At 38.9% G+C, this 19,885-nt stretch overlaps 1 protein-coding gene across 6 annotated transcripts in view; it reads right to left on the minus strand.

Annotated features, from left to right (window-relative positions):
- Nucleotides 1-19,885, minus strand: part of LOC136856824 (coiled-coil domain-containing protein 102A) — a 237,678-nt gene that overhangs the window by 143,672 nt on the left and 74,121 nt on the right. For 5 of the 6 annotated variants that reach the window (XR_010858467.2, XM_067134976.2, XM_067134977.2 and 2 more), the window contains one exon: nucleotides 4,659-4,914. Coding sequence is in view for 5 of the 6 variants with exons in the window: in XM_067134976.2 (XP_066991077.1) it covers nucleotides 4,659-4,914 (256 nt within the window). In the remaining variant the exon portion in view is untranslated. The remainder of the gene's footprint in view (nucleotides 1-4,658; nucleotides 4,915-19,885) is intronic. The other variant, XM_067134975.2, reaches the window with a different exon arrangement.

A 19,885-nucleotide genomic window follows, 5' to 3' on the forward strand; every position in this document is an offset into this window, starting at 1 on the left:
TGGAGTAAAGAGTATTTGCTACTATTGTGGAATTTTCACGAAGTTCGCCAGCCCAGAGACCACGGGTCAAGAATCAGGGTCGGTGACGTAGTTTTACTACAAGAGGATACACGCCCAAGACACGTGGAATAAAGCACGGGTCGAAGAATTACGCGAAGGACGTGACGGGAGAACTAGAACAGTTATTCTTCGCACCTCGGACGGAAACAATGTGACACGACCTGTCCAGCTGGTCATCCCACTCAAGATAGACCAGGGTGGGGAGGATGTTGGAGATTCATAGAAAAGGACTCGTACACACTAACGGCGTTATGTGATTTGGATATGCAATCTCCCTGTACATAGTTTAGTATTTCAAGTATGAGCTCCTGCTATCTAGCGGAGCTACTGGGAACTGCCATATCGCTTGTATTTATGCTTTTGTTTTGTACTGGTTTGTAGTAAGTAAGAATAAAGATGGCAGCCATGACGAAGTAAAGTGATTCAGTGTTTTATTTATTAGTGATATCCCCAACAACCAGATCCATAATAGACTATATCTTAACCGACTTCGAATTCAGGAAGTCCACTAGGAATGTACGAGTCTTTCAGGGATTTTTCGATGATCACTATCACTATCACTATGGCTCTAAATAAGGGCTGATGCAGACAGGGATTTATACGCAGATGAAAGAAACAGAGTGAAACAAATAGTTGTTGAATCCAAAATGAAGTAGCGTGGGAAGATTTTGGTAATAACCTGGAAAGGCTAGGTCAAGCAGCAGGGAAACCTTTCTGGAAGGTAATAAAGAATCTTAGGAAGGGAGGGAAAAAAGGAAATGAACAATGTTTTGGGTAATTCAGATGAACTCATAAAAGATCCTGGGGAATCACTACAGAGGTGGAGGGAATATTTTGAACATCTTCTCAACGCAAAAGAAAAGCTTCCTGGTGGTGTTGCTAACAACCAAGCTCATGAGGAGGAGGAAAATTATGTTGATGAAATTACGCTTGAGGAAGTGAAAAGGGTGGTAAATAAACTCCATTGTCATACAGCAGCAGGAATAGATGAAATTAGACCTGAAATGGTGAAGTATAGTGGGAAGGCAGGGATGAAATGGCTTCACAGAGTAGTAAGATTAGCATGGAGTGTTGGTAAGGTACCTTCAGATTGGACAAAAGCAATTGCACCTATCTACAGGGTGTCCGAGAAGTCCCCATACCCCTAGTTTCATACGTTTCATATTATAGTGGAGTACTTACATATAAAAACTATGAATCCAGGGAATCCGTATATGCACCATCATGCCTTACACAGAGTTCTATCTGTCTCCAAGTCCTCATTGACATCTTGTGGAGCATCTCAGGGGTTATGGAATGAAAGGCTTCCTACACACTTTGGCGCAATTCTTCATTAGTAGTGTACTGACGTTGAGCCACATCGGACTTGATTATTCCCCATAATGAGTTGTCTGGTGTAGTAAGGTTCGGACTTCGTGGTGGCCATTTCAACGGGGCTGGAGATGTTGGTGAGCCACGGCCTTGAAACTGTTCATCAAGGAACTCGCGCACTTGAATAGCAAAATGTGCTGGAGCCCCATCCTGCTGTAACCACACATGACCCATAATTCCCTTGTCTTGAAGCTGAAGTATTAACCAAGATTGTAACATATGCTAATAAGATTTTCCATTCACATACCCATTAAAAAAATACGGTCCGCACAACTGACGTGATGATATCCCGGCCCATACCATAACATGAGGGAGGTTCCTTTCCAACTCTTGCACATAATGAGGATTTTTCTTAGACCAGAAAACCACATTCCTCCTATGTGAACTGCGATATATCGCACATTCATCAGAAAATAACACTCTTGAGCGAGTCACGGCAGTTGGGAATTGTGCCAACAAAGCACAGCAGGCTGCAACTCGTTGTTCCATGTCATTGTCAGATAATTCATTCACATCCATCGGCCTAAATCCTTTCATTTTCAAATCTCTTTTAATGTGGTCGTGCATTGTTGACCGCGTACTTGAAGTTCAGCTGCACTTTAGCGAATGGATTTCAATGGAGACTGCTCAATTGATTGAGCGACGGCGGCACACGTTTCTTCCCGCGTCTTCTTACGTCCACTACGCGGCGTCTTTGACACTGCCTGAAGGAAACGCACGTTTCTCCCAATCAAGCAGAGTAGCTTTACGAGGTGGGGGTTTGCCAAAGCGATCTCTAAATGCACTCATTATCACTGTCATTGTTTGCCAAAGCGATCTCTAAATGCACTCATTATCACTGTCATTGTTTGCCCCGTATGTGCTCGTTTGTGCACCCACACACCCGCCACTAATCGCTCCTCAACAGTGTAGCTGTGTCCGCTCACGTCCGCCATGACTTAAGAATTGAAATGAGACTGACAACAACGCTAGCAGCAGGGATACCAATACCAATAAAACAACTATTGAATTCCCAGATTATACAAACTCAATTGTCCATGCCATAATATAACAAAATAATAATATGAAACTAGGGTTACAGGGACTTCTCGGATACTCTGTATAAGCAAAGGAACAGGAAGGACTGCAACAACTATCGAGGTATCTCGTTGATTAGTATACCAGGCAAAGTATTCACTGGCATCTTGGGAGGGTGCGATCAGTGGTTGAGAGGAAGTTGGATGAAAACCAGTGTGGTTTCAAACCACAAAGGGGCTGTCAGGATCAGATTTTCAGTATGCGCCAGATAACTGAAAAATGCAACGAGAGGAATAGACAGTTGTGTTCATGTTTTGTAGATCTAGAGAAAGTATATGACAGGGTACCGAGGGAAAAGAGGTTCGCCATACTGGGGGACTATGGAATTAAAGGTAGATTATTAAAATCAATCAAAGGCATTTATGTTGACAATTGGGCTTCAGTGAGAATTGATGGCAGAATGACTTCTTGGTTCAGGGTACTTACAGGGGTTAGACAAGGCTGTAATCTGCTCTTCTTAGTCCACATGGATCATCTGCAAAGAGTTATTAAGTGGCAGGGAGGGATTCAGTTAAGTGGAAATGTAGTGAGCAGTCTGGCCTTTGCTGACAACTTGGTCTTAATGGAAGATTGTGCCGAAAGCCTGCTGTCTAATATCTTGGAACTTGAAAATAGGTAAAATGAGTATGGTATGAAAATTAGTCTTTCGAAGACTAAATTGATGTCAGTAGGTAAGAAAGTCAACTGAATTGAATGTCCGATTGGTGATACAATGTTGGAACAGGTAGATAATTTCAAATATTTAGGTTGAGTGTTCTCCCAGGATGGTATTATAGTAAATGAGATTGAATCAAGGTGTAGTAAAGCTAATGAAGTGAGCTTGCAGTTGCGATCAACAGTATTCTGTATGAAGGAAGTCATCTCCTGGACAAAACTATCTTTACATCAGTCTGTTTTCAGACCAACTTTGCTTTACGGGAGCGAAAGCTGGTGGACTCAGGATATCCTATTCATAAGTTGGAAGTAACAGACCTGAAAGTAGCAAGAATGATTGCTGGTACAAACAGGTGGGAACAATGGCAGGAGGGTATTTGGAATGAGGAGATAAAGGCTAAGTTAGGAATGAACTTGATGGTTGAAGCTGTACGTATAAACCGGCTTCAGTGGGGGGTCATGTGAGGCAAATGGAGGAGGATAGGTTACCTAGGAGAATAATGGACTCTGTTATGTAGGGTAAGAGAAGTAGAGGGAGACCAAGACGATGATGGTTAGACTCAGTTTCTAACAATTTAAAGATAAGAGGTACAGAACTATACAAGGCCACAACACTAGTTGCAAATAGAGGACTGTGGCGACACTTAGTAAATTCAAAGGCTTGCAGACTGAACGCTGAAAGGCATAACGGTCTATGATAATGCATGTATGTAGGAAATACCAACATTCCCTGGAAAATACCACGTAATAATGATTGAGCAATGCTGTCATGTGCTAATCATTTATTTTTTATTTAAACTGCTAATAAAAGTTCAATACCTTACATATTCATTTAGTGATACATGAAGAATGCTTATTTATTAAATTTTAAAAATTTTATAACAGAATGGAGCATAAGACTGTTGTATTGACAAAAATTCTTCTTTATAAACACAGGATCCAATATAGAATCGTGTAGCAGAAGTTTCCTTATAATGAATTCTCCTCGTATATGTCTAATAACTGGACTTGATAATAATTTGAGGGGTTTAATGTTTAACAGGAAAATAACAATTATTATTCCCTACATACATTTTTGTCATATTTATGCAAACGTTTCTTGGGACTGCAAAGTGCATACAAGACAGACACAAATATCATCTTTTTTACACATATATATAATGTATATACATAGTAAACGTGGAATTATTGCTCGGAGTGAGCTTGATTTACTACGTATCCCCATTCGTTTCACTTTCTTTGGTTGGGAGTATTGTGGAAATGAATGCCAAAGTGGCACTTCTCCATCCTGTTCCCACTTCCCTGTAAGGCCAGCAACCAACAAAACTTGCATGTACAGCAGGAAACTATAAATACACAGAGAATTTGTGCGAAGTGTTTAAAAAGTGAGCTTAGTGTAAAGACAGAACATCAAGTGGGAAACACAAGACCAAAGCAGTGTGCATTAGGCAAAGCGGGCATTTTGCTATAGACCTTCACAGAGAGTGCCCGTTCACCTGAGTATTCTCTTGGAGCCTTGGGGTTACCTCCGAACGCAAGTCAGCCAGCCTGCGGTCCATGCCTTCACGAGAGCTTGCCTCATCTTGTAGGTCTAACTGGATCAATCGAACTTGGTCTTGATGAACATCCTGAAGCTGCAGCAGTTCTCTAACAGCCTCCTGCTTCAGGGCTCTTAAATCTTCACACCTGTCTTTAGTTTCCTGAAGTTCTCCCTGAAGACGTTCCATTCCTCGATGCAGAGCCGATTTTTCCCTGGAAATCACAATTATATCTCAAACATCCAAGTAAGAAATTAGGAATCAATGCCATCCAGCTTGTCACTAAAAGTCATAGGAATATGGGCAACTTTCACTTGGCATTATGATTACAAGGTCAGCAGGGTTGGGGAAAAAAAAGGAAAAAAAAAAAAGAGGAAAGCTTTCCTTTGGAAAAAACAACCCAAAGACCAGTTTTTTTTTTGTTTAAACCAGGTTTTTAATCTCAAATATTTAGCTTGAATTAATTTAAACCAGTTTTGGATTTCTCAACTCAAATAAATTATAAATTGAAATGGAAGATGCAAAAAAGAGATGCGACAAAAAATAAATTTTACAGGAGGCAATACAATGTTTCTAATTCCTGTAAAACGTGTTCTGTATGGGTATAAAATTAAGTTATATGTACCAATCTACATATTTTGATTTTACTAAATCTGAATTCTGAGAGATCTTGGAGTAGGGAATTAAAAATACATTTTTATGATGCACATCACCTTTCTGCAAATTATGATTCCTGAGGGTCGGTTACATATTTTTCTTGTCATACATATTAATAATCTTTTTTCACAATACAGTACAGGTATGTCATTGATTTATATGATTTTCTTAACATGTTTTCTTCACTCATTGTTGCTGATGTCAGAATGCTGCTCTCCCCTTTTTAATGTTACAGTCCACTGCAAATGGTTCCTATAAAGTCCATGTACATCAGGAACATATTTTAACATGTTATTTATATTACACGTTTTTCTCATCAACTGGAATTTGTCCATTGTATGCATGTTCAGCTGGAAGACTGATGATGACTTGAACTCTGGACTTACAGAGCATGAATGTATGCTTTTTGCTGACACCTTTCCCTTCACATTATGTCAACAAAAAACAAAAAAATCACATTTTGGCATGTCTTCTATTATGACTCAATGGAAAGGAAGTTCCCTTCTTAATACACTCCCCACCATGACTTAAAATTAAGGATCATTTCAGAGTGTACATACCTTAACCAAATCTGCCACCAATTTATGATTTCAGCATTAGTTCTTCATTCTGTTCAACTGTGTATGTATGATCAACTTGTCTAACACGTTATTTTATTTGTCTGAAGTCCCTATTGCAGGATAAAAATGAGTACCAACAGACAGGAAAATAGTATATAATGGTAGGTCAACCATTAATGTGAGAATCCACACAATTAACTAAACTATTCCAATGGCTTACAGCTGACATTTGCTTTGGAACACCTGATTGTTTGTAGAGAGTGTTTGCAAAATGGTTATTTCAAAATATGTAACAACATTAAGAAAGATGCTGAAGACTTAACTGTGGAGGGTAGATATGATTTACTTGGTATATAGCCACCCCCTTTGTTAAAACTGTTCGGATGTTTAGTAATTTCTACCACTTCATGAATGATTCTCCTTACAAATAACAGATGTACAAAAAATGATGTGATAGTCATTATGTATGACATGCATTGTTACAACAGACTTCTCTGGCTGGCAAAGGCGTAAGTGCCTGCGGTATTCCCTAACCGTCGTTGCTACCTTCCTACATGTTTGGCCAACATAAACAGATCCACAGAAACAAAGATCAGTTTAAACGAAGATCATAAGCAACTGCCTATGATGATATTAGGCTTAAAGATGATCTCGATATTGTGCCTTCTGAGAATATTGCCAATCCTATCAGTGACATATTGCACGCATGGCAAGAAGGCCAGATCTGGATTCTGTTTCAGGTGAGCTTTATAAGCTTCATCTTTCCTTAGGTTGAACTTTATAGATGAACATTTTCAATCACCTGCATCTTGTGTCTCACATGGCTTCCTTGTCGCTTTTGTCTTCAAGGACTAAACAGGATGATGATGATGATGATGATGATGATGATGATGATGATGATGATGATGTTTAAAGGGGCCTAACAGCTAGGTCATTGGTCCCTAATAATACGAGGTGCAACGAACTGAAACGATAATTAAAACTTCAAAATATATCCACTGACTAAAATCTAAAACGAATGATGATGGAAAAATGACCCTGTATCCAAAACCATCAGTGGATCCGATTCAAAATGCCTCATTTTCAGGGATGATACTTGTTATCCAAAGGGCTCAAAAATCCAGGTCACTGGCTCATCATAATAGTACTAACCATTGGTAAATCAGAACCATGAAGTTTCTCCTATAGTAGTACAAAGAATCATGGTGTTCCTCTCATGATGGTACTAATCACAAGTAATGTATTTTCTGTGCACTTTTTATCAATATATTTCCATCCGGGGTGAGGAGTAAGGAGGGAGCTCTCGCAGTACCAGTAGTACTGCCAACTGAATGAAAATGAAATCGGAATTGAATCGATATGTATTTGCTACAACTTTATTCAGTTGAATTCTCAGATACATCACTCTCACAATCGTCACTGCTCTCTGCCGTACTATTAATTATAATATCGTCCAGGGCTATTTCCATGACAACGTCGTGCCTCCAGTAGTCTTCTTCCAGTTTGTGCACCTTTCTGCAGTACCCTTTCCAATCTTCGGCAGATACTGAGTTGAATGCCTGGATGGTCAGTCGTCGTAGGTTTCCTGCTGACATGTCTCCTGTTATATTGTGTCCTCTGAACTCGTGTTTTATTTTTGCCCATGCCAATTCCATGGCGTTCAGATCACAGTTGTATGGGGGAAGACGAAGGACGGCGTGACCGTGTTCAGCAGCCATGACGTCAACAGCATAACTTGTTTCAGGAGGCCTGTTTTCCTGAATTAATCTATACAGGGCCTCTTTCCTTTGATTTGTGTCACAGACAATGCCTTTCCCCTGTAGCCACTGGACCATTGTCACTCGTGTATCATACCTCGATGGTATTTTATCCACCTGTCGAGAATGGTATGGTGCATTATCCATCACTATCACAGATGCAGGAGGCAAATTAGGGAGCACAGATGTTTTGAACCATTTCTCAAAATTATGGGCATTCATTTGACCATGGTAATTGCCTTGGGTACTTCTGGCTTCAAATATTAATTGTGCTTCGCTAATGAACCCTTTCTCAGATCCAACACTTGCAATGATTAGCCGTTTCGAAGAGGATCCCCATGCTGTAACACCCACAACATCTTTTCCTCTCTGCCAGCATTTTCCAGATGTTATATTATTGTCAATCCAGGACTCGTCCAAGTAAAACACTTCCTTGCCTTCTTCCCTAGCATGTTTAATTTGGACGAGGAATCGTGCTCGCCAATCAATGACGTCTGCCCGCTCCAGCAATAACACACGTTTGTTTTGGACCTTCTTCCACACAAAACCCATACCTTTCAACACTTTTCGGAGAGATGTTGGGCTCCACTTCCACTTAATTTTGTTCTGCAGCACAGGGATCAGTTTCTTCAGAGTAGGCACCACTTATTGGAAGGTATAGAAGTGTTCGATGGTGTCCCTTATCACTCGTTTTTCGCGATCGTCCAGTTCTACCTTCCCGTGCGTTCTCTTCCTGCGAGAAAGAGGAGAACATCATATAACACTTGCACATGACAACCTACTAGTATCCATAATGATATTAGTTTGAACAGATTAGGTAGACTGGTTAGACAGACCTACCTCTTTTTACCAGGTGTGGGTGGTGAATCGCCGGGGTGAGAGACAGTAAATGCCATAATCCTATTAATAGTGGCCACGGATTTTCCCATATACGCGGCAGCATGTTGGATAGACTTGTTTAGGGGTACGAGCAGCTGTTTATAATTTTTTTTCCATCGCACAGCACTTTGTGACGTGTGCTATTATTTTACGTCCCTCGCTGTGTATAAGCCTTGATGGTCTTTTCCGTTTAGGAGTACCAGGTGGGTCCCGTGATGTACTAGGATTACCTTCCGCACTCATGTTCCGTTCTAACCTGTATGGTGGCTTTGTTATGTAAACAACACCAGTACGTAACGTGTACGCCAGATGTCGCACGGCGATGCATACTCGATTCATAGTTAGTGTTCAAAGGTTACCAATACGAATCTCAAAGATTGCCGAGGTCGACCTATTCAGCACTAGGGTGTAAATATATCCAGAAAAGGTGCGCAGATAATAGACCCAGGTTATGTCACACATAACAGCACTACTCACAGGCCACACAGACTCGTGGTGTTCCTCACATAAGGGTACTACTCACAAGCAATGCAGACCCATGAGGTTCCTCATATAGAGGTACTAATCATGGGCGCCGGCTAGATCTGTGGTTTTCCTCACATAGTGGTACTGATCACAGGCCATGTATACTCATGGTGTTGCTCGCATAGTGGTACTCATCACAAGCTATGTATGCTCATGGTATTGCTCACATAAGGGTACTAATCACAGACATTGTAGACCCATGATGTATCACACATTATGGCACCACCCAGGCAACACAGACCCATGGTGTTCTTCATATAATGGTACTATTCCCATAGTAATCTTCCCCTGATGATGCCAATCACACACTCAGCTGGAGGTAGTAGCGGTTCGAGTTCCTCAGGTAGTAGTGATTATTGCTCGAAGACGGAGCACAACCAGGCACATGTAGTAGATGTAGTTGGTGTAGATTTGTCGACGATATCTTTGTAATTATAGATAATAGATTCACTGATGCAGATACTATACTAGACAAACTTAACAATTTAGACCCCCAAATTAAATTCACTAAAGAAACAGAAAATAATCGTACCTTAAATTACTTGGATTTAACAATAACCAGGCATGACACTCACTTATCTTACAAGATCTATAGGAAACCCACACACACTTTAAATACCATAAAAAATGACTCCGTTCATCCTAACACACATATAAGAGCAGCCTATTATACCGTCATGGCCAAATTATTATGGATTGCAAGTAAATTTTGTTAATTTCGGTTTCTAAGTTATTCTAATAAAAATTCAGAATGATTTCTTCAAATTTATTGTTAGAAAATGAATGCTTACAACTTAAGTGTGTAATAAATGTGTCCTGAAGATTATCTAATACTTGGTTTGCCCACCTCTGGCTTTCAACAAAGCCTCAACTCTTCTTGGCATGCTTTCAATGAAGTGAAGACAATGGTCCTGCAGCTCCTTATCTTGCTGCCAAATCTCTGTTAGCCTCTCTTTGAGAACTGAAGTTTTTGCAACATCCTTCTCATGTATTTTATTCTTCAAAATGCCCCAAATACCCTCAATGGGGTTCATGTCGGGGCTGTTTCCAGGCCATGGAAGGACTTTCAAACTTTCATGTCGAAAAATGCCTTAACCACTTTAGCTGTATGGCAAGGGGCATTGTCCTGCTGGAAAAATATATCACAATTAGGAAACCACTCTGTAAGCTATGGTTTAAGGCATATTTGAAGGACATCAATGTATTTCTTTCCACTCATAATGCCGTCTACAATGTCAAGGTGACCCGTTCCAGCAGCCATACCATGACTGATTTTGGATGTTTGACAGTCGAGACGATGCATTCCTTCTTGAATTCTTCCCCAGGCCGTCTACACACATGTTGCACACGTTCTGCCATAATATGGAAAGTAGATTCGTCTGAAAACACTGCCTGTAGAAATAAACAAAATATTTGAAAATTTTCATTAAACTCAAAAAACAGTAATAATGAATATATTAGCCTGAGAACAATATGGTAAGACAAATATATCATTTAATATTATCATTGATTGTTATCACCTTCTTCCAGTCTTCTGCAGTCCAATCTTTGAATAAATTTCCCAATTCCAGTCTCTTTTGTACCATATTTGGAGTCAACTTGCGTTTCTTGCGTGGACGTCATGCTTTCAGGCCTGCTTCAAAGAGGCGCCTCCTTACTGTTCGAGTACTAGCTTTGATTCCAACCTCTTCCCAATATTGCCGCAACTTGGTTGATGACAATTTACGATTTTTTAATGATGCACTTATTAGTACACGATCTCCCCGTGGTGTTGACTTCTTTTTGCGTCCACATTTACCAGCTCTACATGGTGACAGTGTTATTTTATTATCAAGTTTTTTCTTTATTATGCTCACTACTTGTGGGGAGACACCCATTTTCTTAGCAATATCACGTTGTAGTAGCTAGTGCTGTTTAGTAACACTTCAATTTGACCTCTTTTCCTTGGACTCAAATCCTTAGCCTTCCCCATTTGAAATTTGAGGTTAAATTTCAGAGTTGCTCAAAATTACAGTAATTCTCTGAGAAACCACAGTTGATATACTACAATTCTGATTGAAACACACACTATAATGATAAATGAGCACTAAATAGTATATAAATCACTTTTCACATTCACAAAAGCCATAAAACAATTCACTTCAATTTCAACTTGAGTTTCAATGTTCATGAGCTGGTGGCCATTTTGTCCAGGAAAGCACATTTGAGCCAGCAGTGCCATCTGTTGGTAGCTAAAAGTAACACAGAGTTGGCAAAGATGACAATAGGGCATATTTTACAGCTGAATTTAACTAATATCATTGAATAAATCAGAGATAAAGTTGAATTACATGCCTTCTCTTACAAATCCATAATAATTTGGCCATGACTGTAGTATGATACATAGAGCTTTCAATATCCCAATGACAATAGAAGATCGAAATAATGAATTAAAATTAATCCACGACATAGCCAAATACAATGGATACAGCAAAGAAATGGTCAACAAAATCATCCACAAAATAAAATCCCAACCTAAAACTAAATTAATCAAAACAGCCAAACCGAAAAAAGATTATGTCCTATTTACCTTCAACAACACTAATATATACACTATAACTAATATCTTTAAGAAGCACAAGCTGAAAATAGCATTCAAAACCACACACAACAGCACCAACACTATACACAACACCAAAACAGTCAATAATAATAATAATAATAAATACAACCAATCAGGTGTCTACCGCATCAAATGTAACAACTGTGACAAATCGCTGTGGTCGTTCAACAGAATCTCCAAACAAGATTTGGACTGGACCCTCCAGTAAGTAAATTTGAAAATAGTATATTTGATTTGAAGTGACAAGCCGTATTTGTAAGGAAAAATTAACGCACCGTCTGTCCATCGATGATGTGTCAGTGAAGCATGCGTGTGACTCATATGCAAGGAGCCCGCAGAAGTACACACATCATGCAAACCAAAAATTACAAATTCCACACATAACAATGTGGCGAGTGATCTGGAAACGACTCGTCATGAAACCATATCAATTACAGAGTCTGTACGCTCTAAAACCGCCTGACTTGCCAATGCGGCCTGGAAACAATGCATGACAAAGGGCGATTCCACAAGGAAATTAATGTTTAGTGATGAAGCAACATTTTACAGGGTTTTTTCAATTTGCTTTATGTAGTACTGACATAGGATAGGAAATGGCTAGGAGTAGGAAGGAAGCAGCCGTTGCCTTAATTAAGGTACAGCCCCAGCATTTGCCTGAAGTGAAATTGGACGTACAGGTAGAAACTTCACCGTCCGTTATAATGAACATATAAATGCAGTAAAGCACAACCATTTCTCATCAATAGGCCAACATGTAGAAGAATCTAAGCACAACTTCACAGACATCAATAATGACATGATGATATTAAACATAAACTCTAAGGGCCCCCTGCTCAACATAACTGAAGATTTCTATATTTCTTTGGATCAATACGCTAACCCCAATCATAACATTAACGACATTACAGAGAAAACCAGTATCATCTTTGACAAAGTCATTTCTGCAATAAAAAATGACTATCTCAAATTAGTAAACACACGTCATAACAAACCGACGAATCACAAACCTAACCCCGCCCCTACCTTCACAATAGCCACTCCTCCATCCCCTCCACCAACATCCCTCCACACAGCTCACATGAGCCCCAGACGTACTCGCAGCAGAACACAACAAATCTCCAAACATATCGGTACACAACCTCCACAGCAACAACAGTAAGTACTTTTTCATTTCACACATACATCCAGGCATTCCTTCACACATACGCTATATTCATATTAGCTTTTCTTTACAGATAACAACCATATAACGTGCATAGACGAGAGAAGTGTCACCACCAACTGCTCTAACATTAAACCGTATCTTGCTGTATATATATTAATCTTACCTGACTACATCAACAGTTGAATTGCACAGTACTCAATTTTCAAATTTTAATGACAAGAGTTCTTATAACATACCAATACAAAGTATATCAGCCATAGAACATTCTCGATATTCAACTTAATCAATACAAGAACTACAAGAGGATTGAAGAATGAATGCAACGCAACATGAACTCAAATTTTAATATACGTTTTTAAAATATACCATGTTTTAATGTGTTTAATGTGCTATATTTTTTAGTGTCTTATGATGTGGCATATATATTTTAATGTGTTTATGTACTCATGTCCATGCTCAATCAATAGGTTTTAGTTTATTCTAACCATCACCACTTTTAATCAGAGATATTTTAACGCAACATACTGCAATATATTTTACTTCCATTTTTCATTAGACATCCGGATGCTCTTACGTAACATCTTTGTAATTTTGTCCTATGACTGTAAACTTGTGTGCTAGCTGATGATGGCCAAGATAGGTCGAAACCGGTACTAGTGCAATAATTCATTCACAATAAATGTATTGATTGGTGGAACATTTTTCTTGTCTATTACATTGAATCCAATCAATACGGAATATGAAACTTATAAATAATAATGTAGTAGTACTAATCGCAAATAAAGCTGACCTATGGTGTTCAATGCATAATGGTACTAATCACAGACTGTCTCATGGTTCCAAAAGTATCATTCCTTGATCGCCCCTTTCATTCACCTCTTACGACAGGCAGGAGATACCATGGGTGTATTCTTTATCTGCATCCCCCACCCTCAGGTGGTACGGGCTAAACATGTATCCAAATATTCTTGTTTATCAATGTGCTAGGAGAAGAATTCATTTCCACACTTGAATTCTTCTGAAGTATTGGTTAATATATCAAACACTAAATTGGATATTACTTCTATGTCCGTGGTCAAGAAGGGATTCAATTTTGCGATTTCACATCTTAAACTTACAACCAAGGAGATCATCTGTGGTGTTTCTATAAAATATTTACAGGGTCATATCGCTGATAAGAAACTACTACTATTACCAGACACGGCAAACCACCGCATCCTAACCTTACTTCCAGAAAGCAGCATGCTATAAAACAACTGAAAATGAATGACGACTTGGTGATTTTGAAAGCTGAAAGAGGCAATGCTACTGTGGTTATGAATACCATCGATTATAACAACAATAGTCTAAGAGAAACTCAGTTTTTATGGATCATAGGAAGATCATAAAGACAGAGAACTGCATAAGCCTGCTGTTGCAAACCACTAGAAACATTATTCAGAATCGAGTTGGCTTTAAAAGATACCTACTGTCAATAGTATAGGTTCCCCTACACACATCCTCGCCAAATACCTTGGAGAACTTCTTAACCTGGACATAGGCAATGGGGCATGCATCAGGAATTGCAAACTATCCAATCTGCATGTCTCTCCTGGTGATATTCTAGTCAGTTCTTATGTTTTAGTCTCTGTTCTCTATGGTTCCAATCATAGACACCACATCTCTGTTTGATACGATCTTTCCTGGTGACATTGTTAATCTGTTTAATCTTGTCCTAACCACGATGTACTTCCATTTTTGTGGTAAAATATATGAACAAATGGATGGTGTTGCCATACAATCGCCAGTGGCAACAGTTATCACTAATTTCTAGATGCATGATTTTGAAGAGCACTGTCTTCAATCTTGCACATTCAAGCCTTCCATCTGGGTGAGGTATGTCAATGACATGTTTGTTATCTGGCCCCATTGGTGAGCATGAATTATCCACATTTCTGGATCACTTGAACAGCTTACATCCAAAGATTAAATTTACCATGGAGAATGATCATGGATGTTTTGGATTCTAGGAGATTGGAAGGAACTATAGGTCATCTGGTTTATCGTAAACCCACCCATACTAGCAGATATCTTCAAGGGTCCTCTCGCCACCATCTTTACTAAAAAGTGTGCTGTACTTAATTCCAGTATCAGCTGAGCAAGAGAGGTTTGTGAGGAGAAACAATTAAAGGTGAACTTCAATTCCTAACCAGAACAATCCTAAGAATTGGCTGTTCAATGCAACAGATTGACAAAATGCTACATCCTAAGCCAAAAGACAAGACTGCCATGCGATTCTCCTCTTTTGAGTCTAGCCTTCTTTCCGTACATTCAAGCCGTCACAGATTCTCAAAAGGCACAATATCATAATAAATAATAATATAATTGGCTTTGCATCCCAAGAACTACTTTTACAGTTTTCAGAGGTGCTGAGGTGTCGGAATTTAGTCCTGAAGGAGTTATTTTATGTGCCAGTAAATCTACTGACACAAAGCTGATGTATTTGAGCACCTTCAAATACCACCAGACTGAGCCAAGATCAAACCTGCCACACTGGGGTCAGAATGCCAGCACAGCAACCATCTGAGCCACTCAGCCCAGCACACAATATCAAGACCACCTTTAAGCCTAATACAATCATAAGCAATTGGTTATGATCTGTTAAAAATTCTACTAATTTAAACTGTGCTAGAATATATATGATTCCTTGTTCTGATTTTGTTGGCTGAACGTGTAGGAAGGTAGGAAGGAACATCACAGGCACTTATGTATTTGCCAGCTAGAGAAGTCTGCTGGGCAGAGTATGTCATACATAATGACCATCAAATCATTTTTGATGTAACATCTGTCATTTGCAAGGACAAATATTTTATAGCTAGAATCATTCATGAGGCAACAGAAATTGCTAAACAGAAGAATAATTTAGACAAAGGGAACAGATATATACTGAGTAGATCATGGCTACCCCTCCAGAGTTACCTTTTCAACATCTTTCTCCTTGAATCTGGAGGCCCTGAATTGAACTACATTTCTAACAGAGTCTTTCTATCTTGAGTCTAGTTACTATGGAGTGACAATTGCCTAATGGCGATGATTTCATTCTGCACTGTTATTACTCTGAAGATGATCTTGGTAGCAAGATCAAAATGGGTCAGTCTACAATAGTTGTAACACAACATAATATTTCCGAAATAATATGTCGTCATTTAGCATTAATGAAAGCCTACATTTTAAGAACAGTGAGGACATGTTCCTTCAGGTCTGGAAAATGACAGTCATTAGCCAAGAGATTTGTAAGCTACGAAAAAGTTAAGGATGAGGAACATGAAATTCTAGGTGTAAGACTCACCTCTAAAGGCAATAGGCAACTTTATGTTCTGGGGTGCACAGACCTGGCAAGGCTGGCACTGACACTGATGCAGAATTATTTTACAAGATAATCAGCTATGTGGGGAATGATACAGAGAGGACGTTATTGTAGCAGGTGATCTGAACTTGCCAAATGTTAACTGGGAAGGGAATGCAAATGACAGAAAGACCAACAAATGGAGAATAAGTTAATATGGGAAGGACAGATGAATCTGAAAGTGATGGAACCAACTAGAGGGGAAAATATCACTTTCTGATTCAGCTGTCATAAACTTATTTACCATCCGAGAGCATGCTTTCCATCATTCACATTTCCTTCCTCGTAAGCATGAGGTAAATTGAGTTAATTCGCTACAATAATGTTCTTTCTCTATCGTTCCCCACATAGCTGATTATCTTATCAAATAATTCTGCATCAGTCGAAGCCACCCTTTCCAGGTCTGTATACACCAAAAACATCAATCTATCTATCATCTTTAGAGATGAGCTTTACTCCTAGGATGTTTATTTCATATCCACAACTTTTTCGTGGCTTACAAATTTATCTTCCACCAGTATCAAAAACCCTCTTCAACTTTTTCTTACTGTCTCTAAAATAAACACTCCAGTTCAATGAGAACATTTCCACACCCATAATATCACTTCCCAGTCGTAATTCAAATCCAATTACAAGATCTGTTAAATATATACCTATTAAATTACTAAATTCTTTTCCTTTTACAATACTTCCACAGACCATACAGCCCACCTCGAACAACCTTCAGTCATTCTGAAATGTTTCTCACTTGTATAATGAAAGCCAACTCTCTATATCTTGGAATTCCCCTACACAAGGTGTCCGTTTTAATAGCCTCGACACATGGCATCTTGACCTTTATATAACTGGCCTAGGCCTCTAATGGTATGTCCTTGAGAACACCTGTGGGAATAGTCTTCTTAACTACCAGCTCTGCTCCAGTAAGCTTTCAGCTATTTCTGTGGAGGGTGAAATATTTTAAAATTGAACCTCAAATCTGCAGAGGCAACATTCTCTCTCGCCACTGCTTGATTCCTCAAGACGTTATCGATCCTTCATCAGGAACTGTGTACCAACTTGGTGCAAAACTGATTGGTAGGCTGACAATCACCCTCTCTCTTCTACCTTGGTACTTGCTGCAAGTGGGTGAAATGCAAGATGGAGAGGACCTGTTCTATAACTGAACTTGTGCTGTGATCCGTGACCTCTCCCCACTTGTAAAAATCTGCCAGGTGCCCACATGGAAAAAAAGTGACATCAGAATTGCAGAAGTTAATAAAACAAAAGCCTGCAAAGACTGGAAAAAGTCTCCTCCTGTCTGCTATAAAACCTTTTCTGACCTTCGCAAACACCATACACAGCTTCTAAGATGGTATTACCAGGACTACATAAACTCTGTCTGCCTAGAAGTGAAAAGTAACAGCAAGAGATTCTGTTCTCTGATAAAACAGGAAAAATTCAAAGCATGTGCCAGATACAGTGACTTGGGGTGATAATTTAGCCAGTAGTAGTAAGAGACCAGAAGTTTTCAATGAATATTTTGCATCTAATTATGTCACACCTGTTCAGTTCAGTTCCCAAATTTTCCAAATATTGAATCTGTTGCCTCTCACAGACTCAGATATTTTACAAGCTCTGAGTCAGAAGTCTATTCTTGACTTTTCTCCCTGCCAGAAAATAAAGCTACTGGTCTAGATGGCCTCAGTCCTGTCTTCCTCAAGGAACACTGCTACGACTCTTGGCCATCCTATTACTGTCATATTTAACCATTGCTTCTTAGCTGGCTATTTTCCTGACCTATTCACTAACATCAGTCCTGTTCTTAAAAGTGGAAAGAGGTCTGGTGTCAGAAACTACCACCTGATTTCTATATTACCCATCCTATCACTCGTGTGAAAAGATTATCCACCAGTGGTCTCCTTTCTTTCACTATTCCTTACATACCATCTCAAAAGCATCGTTTTCTACTGGGCAGTTCTTGTCTAACTAATCTGGTTGCTCTTCATTGTGCAACGTCTGCCCTTAATGCTGGTTCTCAACTGAATGTGTGCTACAATAATACTGCCAAGGCTTTCGATACTGTAGACAACGCACTTCTTTCTTATAAAATTGCAGAACTTTTAACATCCAGGGTCACTTCCTAACTCTCCTGCAGAGCTTCCTCAGTGACAGAACTCAGCACATGTTGTTGGATTCAGTTCGACTCCTGTTATGGTACATTCTGGCGTTCCACAGGGCAATGTTCTTGGTCCCTTTCTTTTTGTCTTATTTACTGATGACCGTATTGATACTATATCCTCCTATTCTTGTGAAATTCCACTATTTGCAGATGACTGTAAAATATTCATATCCAATTAGGACTAAACTATCCAGGGGTTATCTTACAGTTATAGGGGTATACACTCCAGTGGAGGGCAATTCAACAGAAAGTGGTGGGTTCTATAATGATCTGCAAAAAGATAGTCAATAAAATTAACAAACAAGATATGCTACTATTACTGGGAGACTTCAATGCTAGAGTTGGTAATGAGAAAATTCAGAATCACATCGGAATTCATGGAGAAGCAACAGGCAATAACAATGGAACAAAATTAATAGATTTCACTGTTTTCAATCAATTAAAGATCATGAACACAATATTCCCACACATGGACACCTACAAGTACACATGGTCTGCATGAAATCAGAAATCAATTAGATTATATAATTTGTAATGGTAAATTGGCATATTTAGTCTTGGATACAAGAGTCTATTGAGACCCTAAATTTGAAACTGATCACTATCAGTAGCACCTATTCGTCTGAGGCCTAGATGGTATAAAAGAATTAAACAAACAACACAAGAAATTAAAACTTCTTACAAGGTTAACTTATTAAGAGACCCCAGTATACAATGGCTGTACCAGAACAGACTTAATAATCTTACACAGATGACACCAGTTAGTGACAACGTGGAAATGCAGTGGTCTAATTTGTGATCAATTTTAAAGCAGTCTGCTTTTGAGAGTTTGGGAGTTAAGAAAAAATGGCAAACAAAAAAGGGTTTAAGAATCCGGAATGAAATTGAAAAAGTTATTTCAGGCAAAAGAAATGCTTATAAAAAAATTTGTCAACTAGTGAATCAGAAGATAAAATGGAGTATCAACACAAGAGAGCAATTGCAAAAAGGGAAGTGTGGAAAAAGCACAGAAAGATTTAGCAAAACTTTGTTTCACACCTGGAGACTGATATAACAAAACCACAACCACAGACTTATACAATACTCAAGAAACTGAATAATGATGTATTACAATACCTTCAATGGAGTGGCTCATTTATTTTTGGAATAATTGGAAGGGTCAAATATTGAGCCATTTCTTCTGCCAACATCTCTCAACAAGTCTTTGGAAACCATTACACTCGAGGAACTGGAGCTAGTACTTGGAAAACTTAGAAATGGAAAAGCATCTGGAGAAGGCTCAATAAATGTAGAACTATTCAAGTACTTCAGTGACATCTCCAAGCAAAGATTTCTCAAATTCGTCAATTTAATTTGGAATGGCAAGAGACCACCAGAGAATTGACAAAAAGCTATAGTTATTCCTCTTCTTAAGAAGGGCAGTTTGAAATACTGTGGAAATTACAGATGGGTAAGTATACTCAACTCAGGTTACAAAATTTACTCTAATATTGTCAA

Source organism: Anabrus simplex, chromosome 1 (genome assembly GCF_040414725.1).
Source record: "Anabrus simplex isolate iqAnaSimp1 chromosome 1, ASM4041472v1, whole genome shotgun sequence".
NCBI classification, from domain to species: Eukaryota; Metazoa; Arthropoda; class Insecta; order Orthoptera; family Tettigoniidae; genus Anabrus; species Anabrus simplex.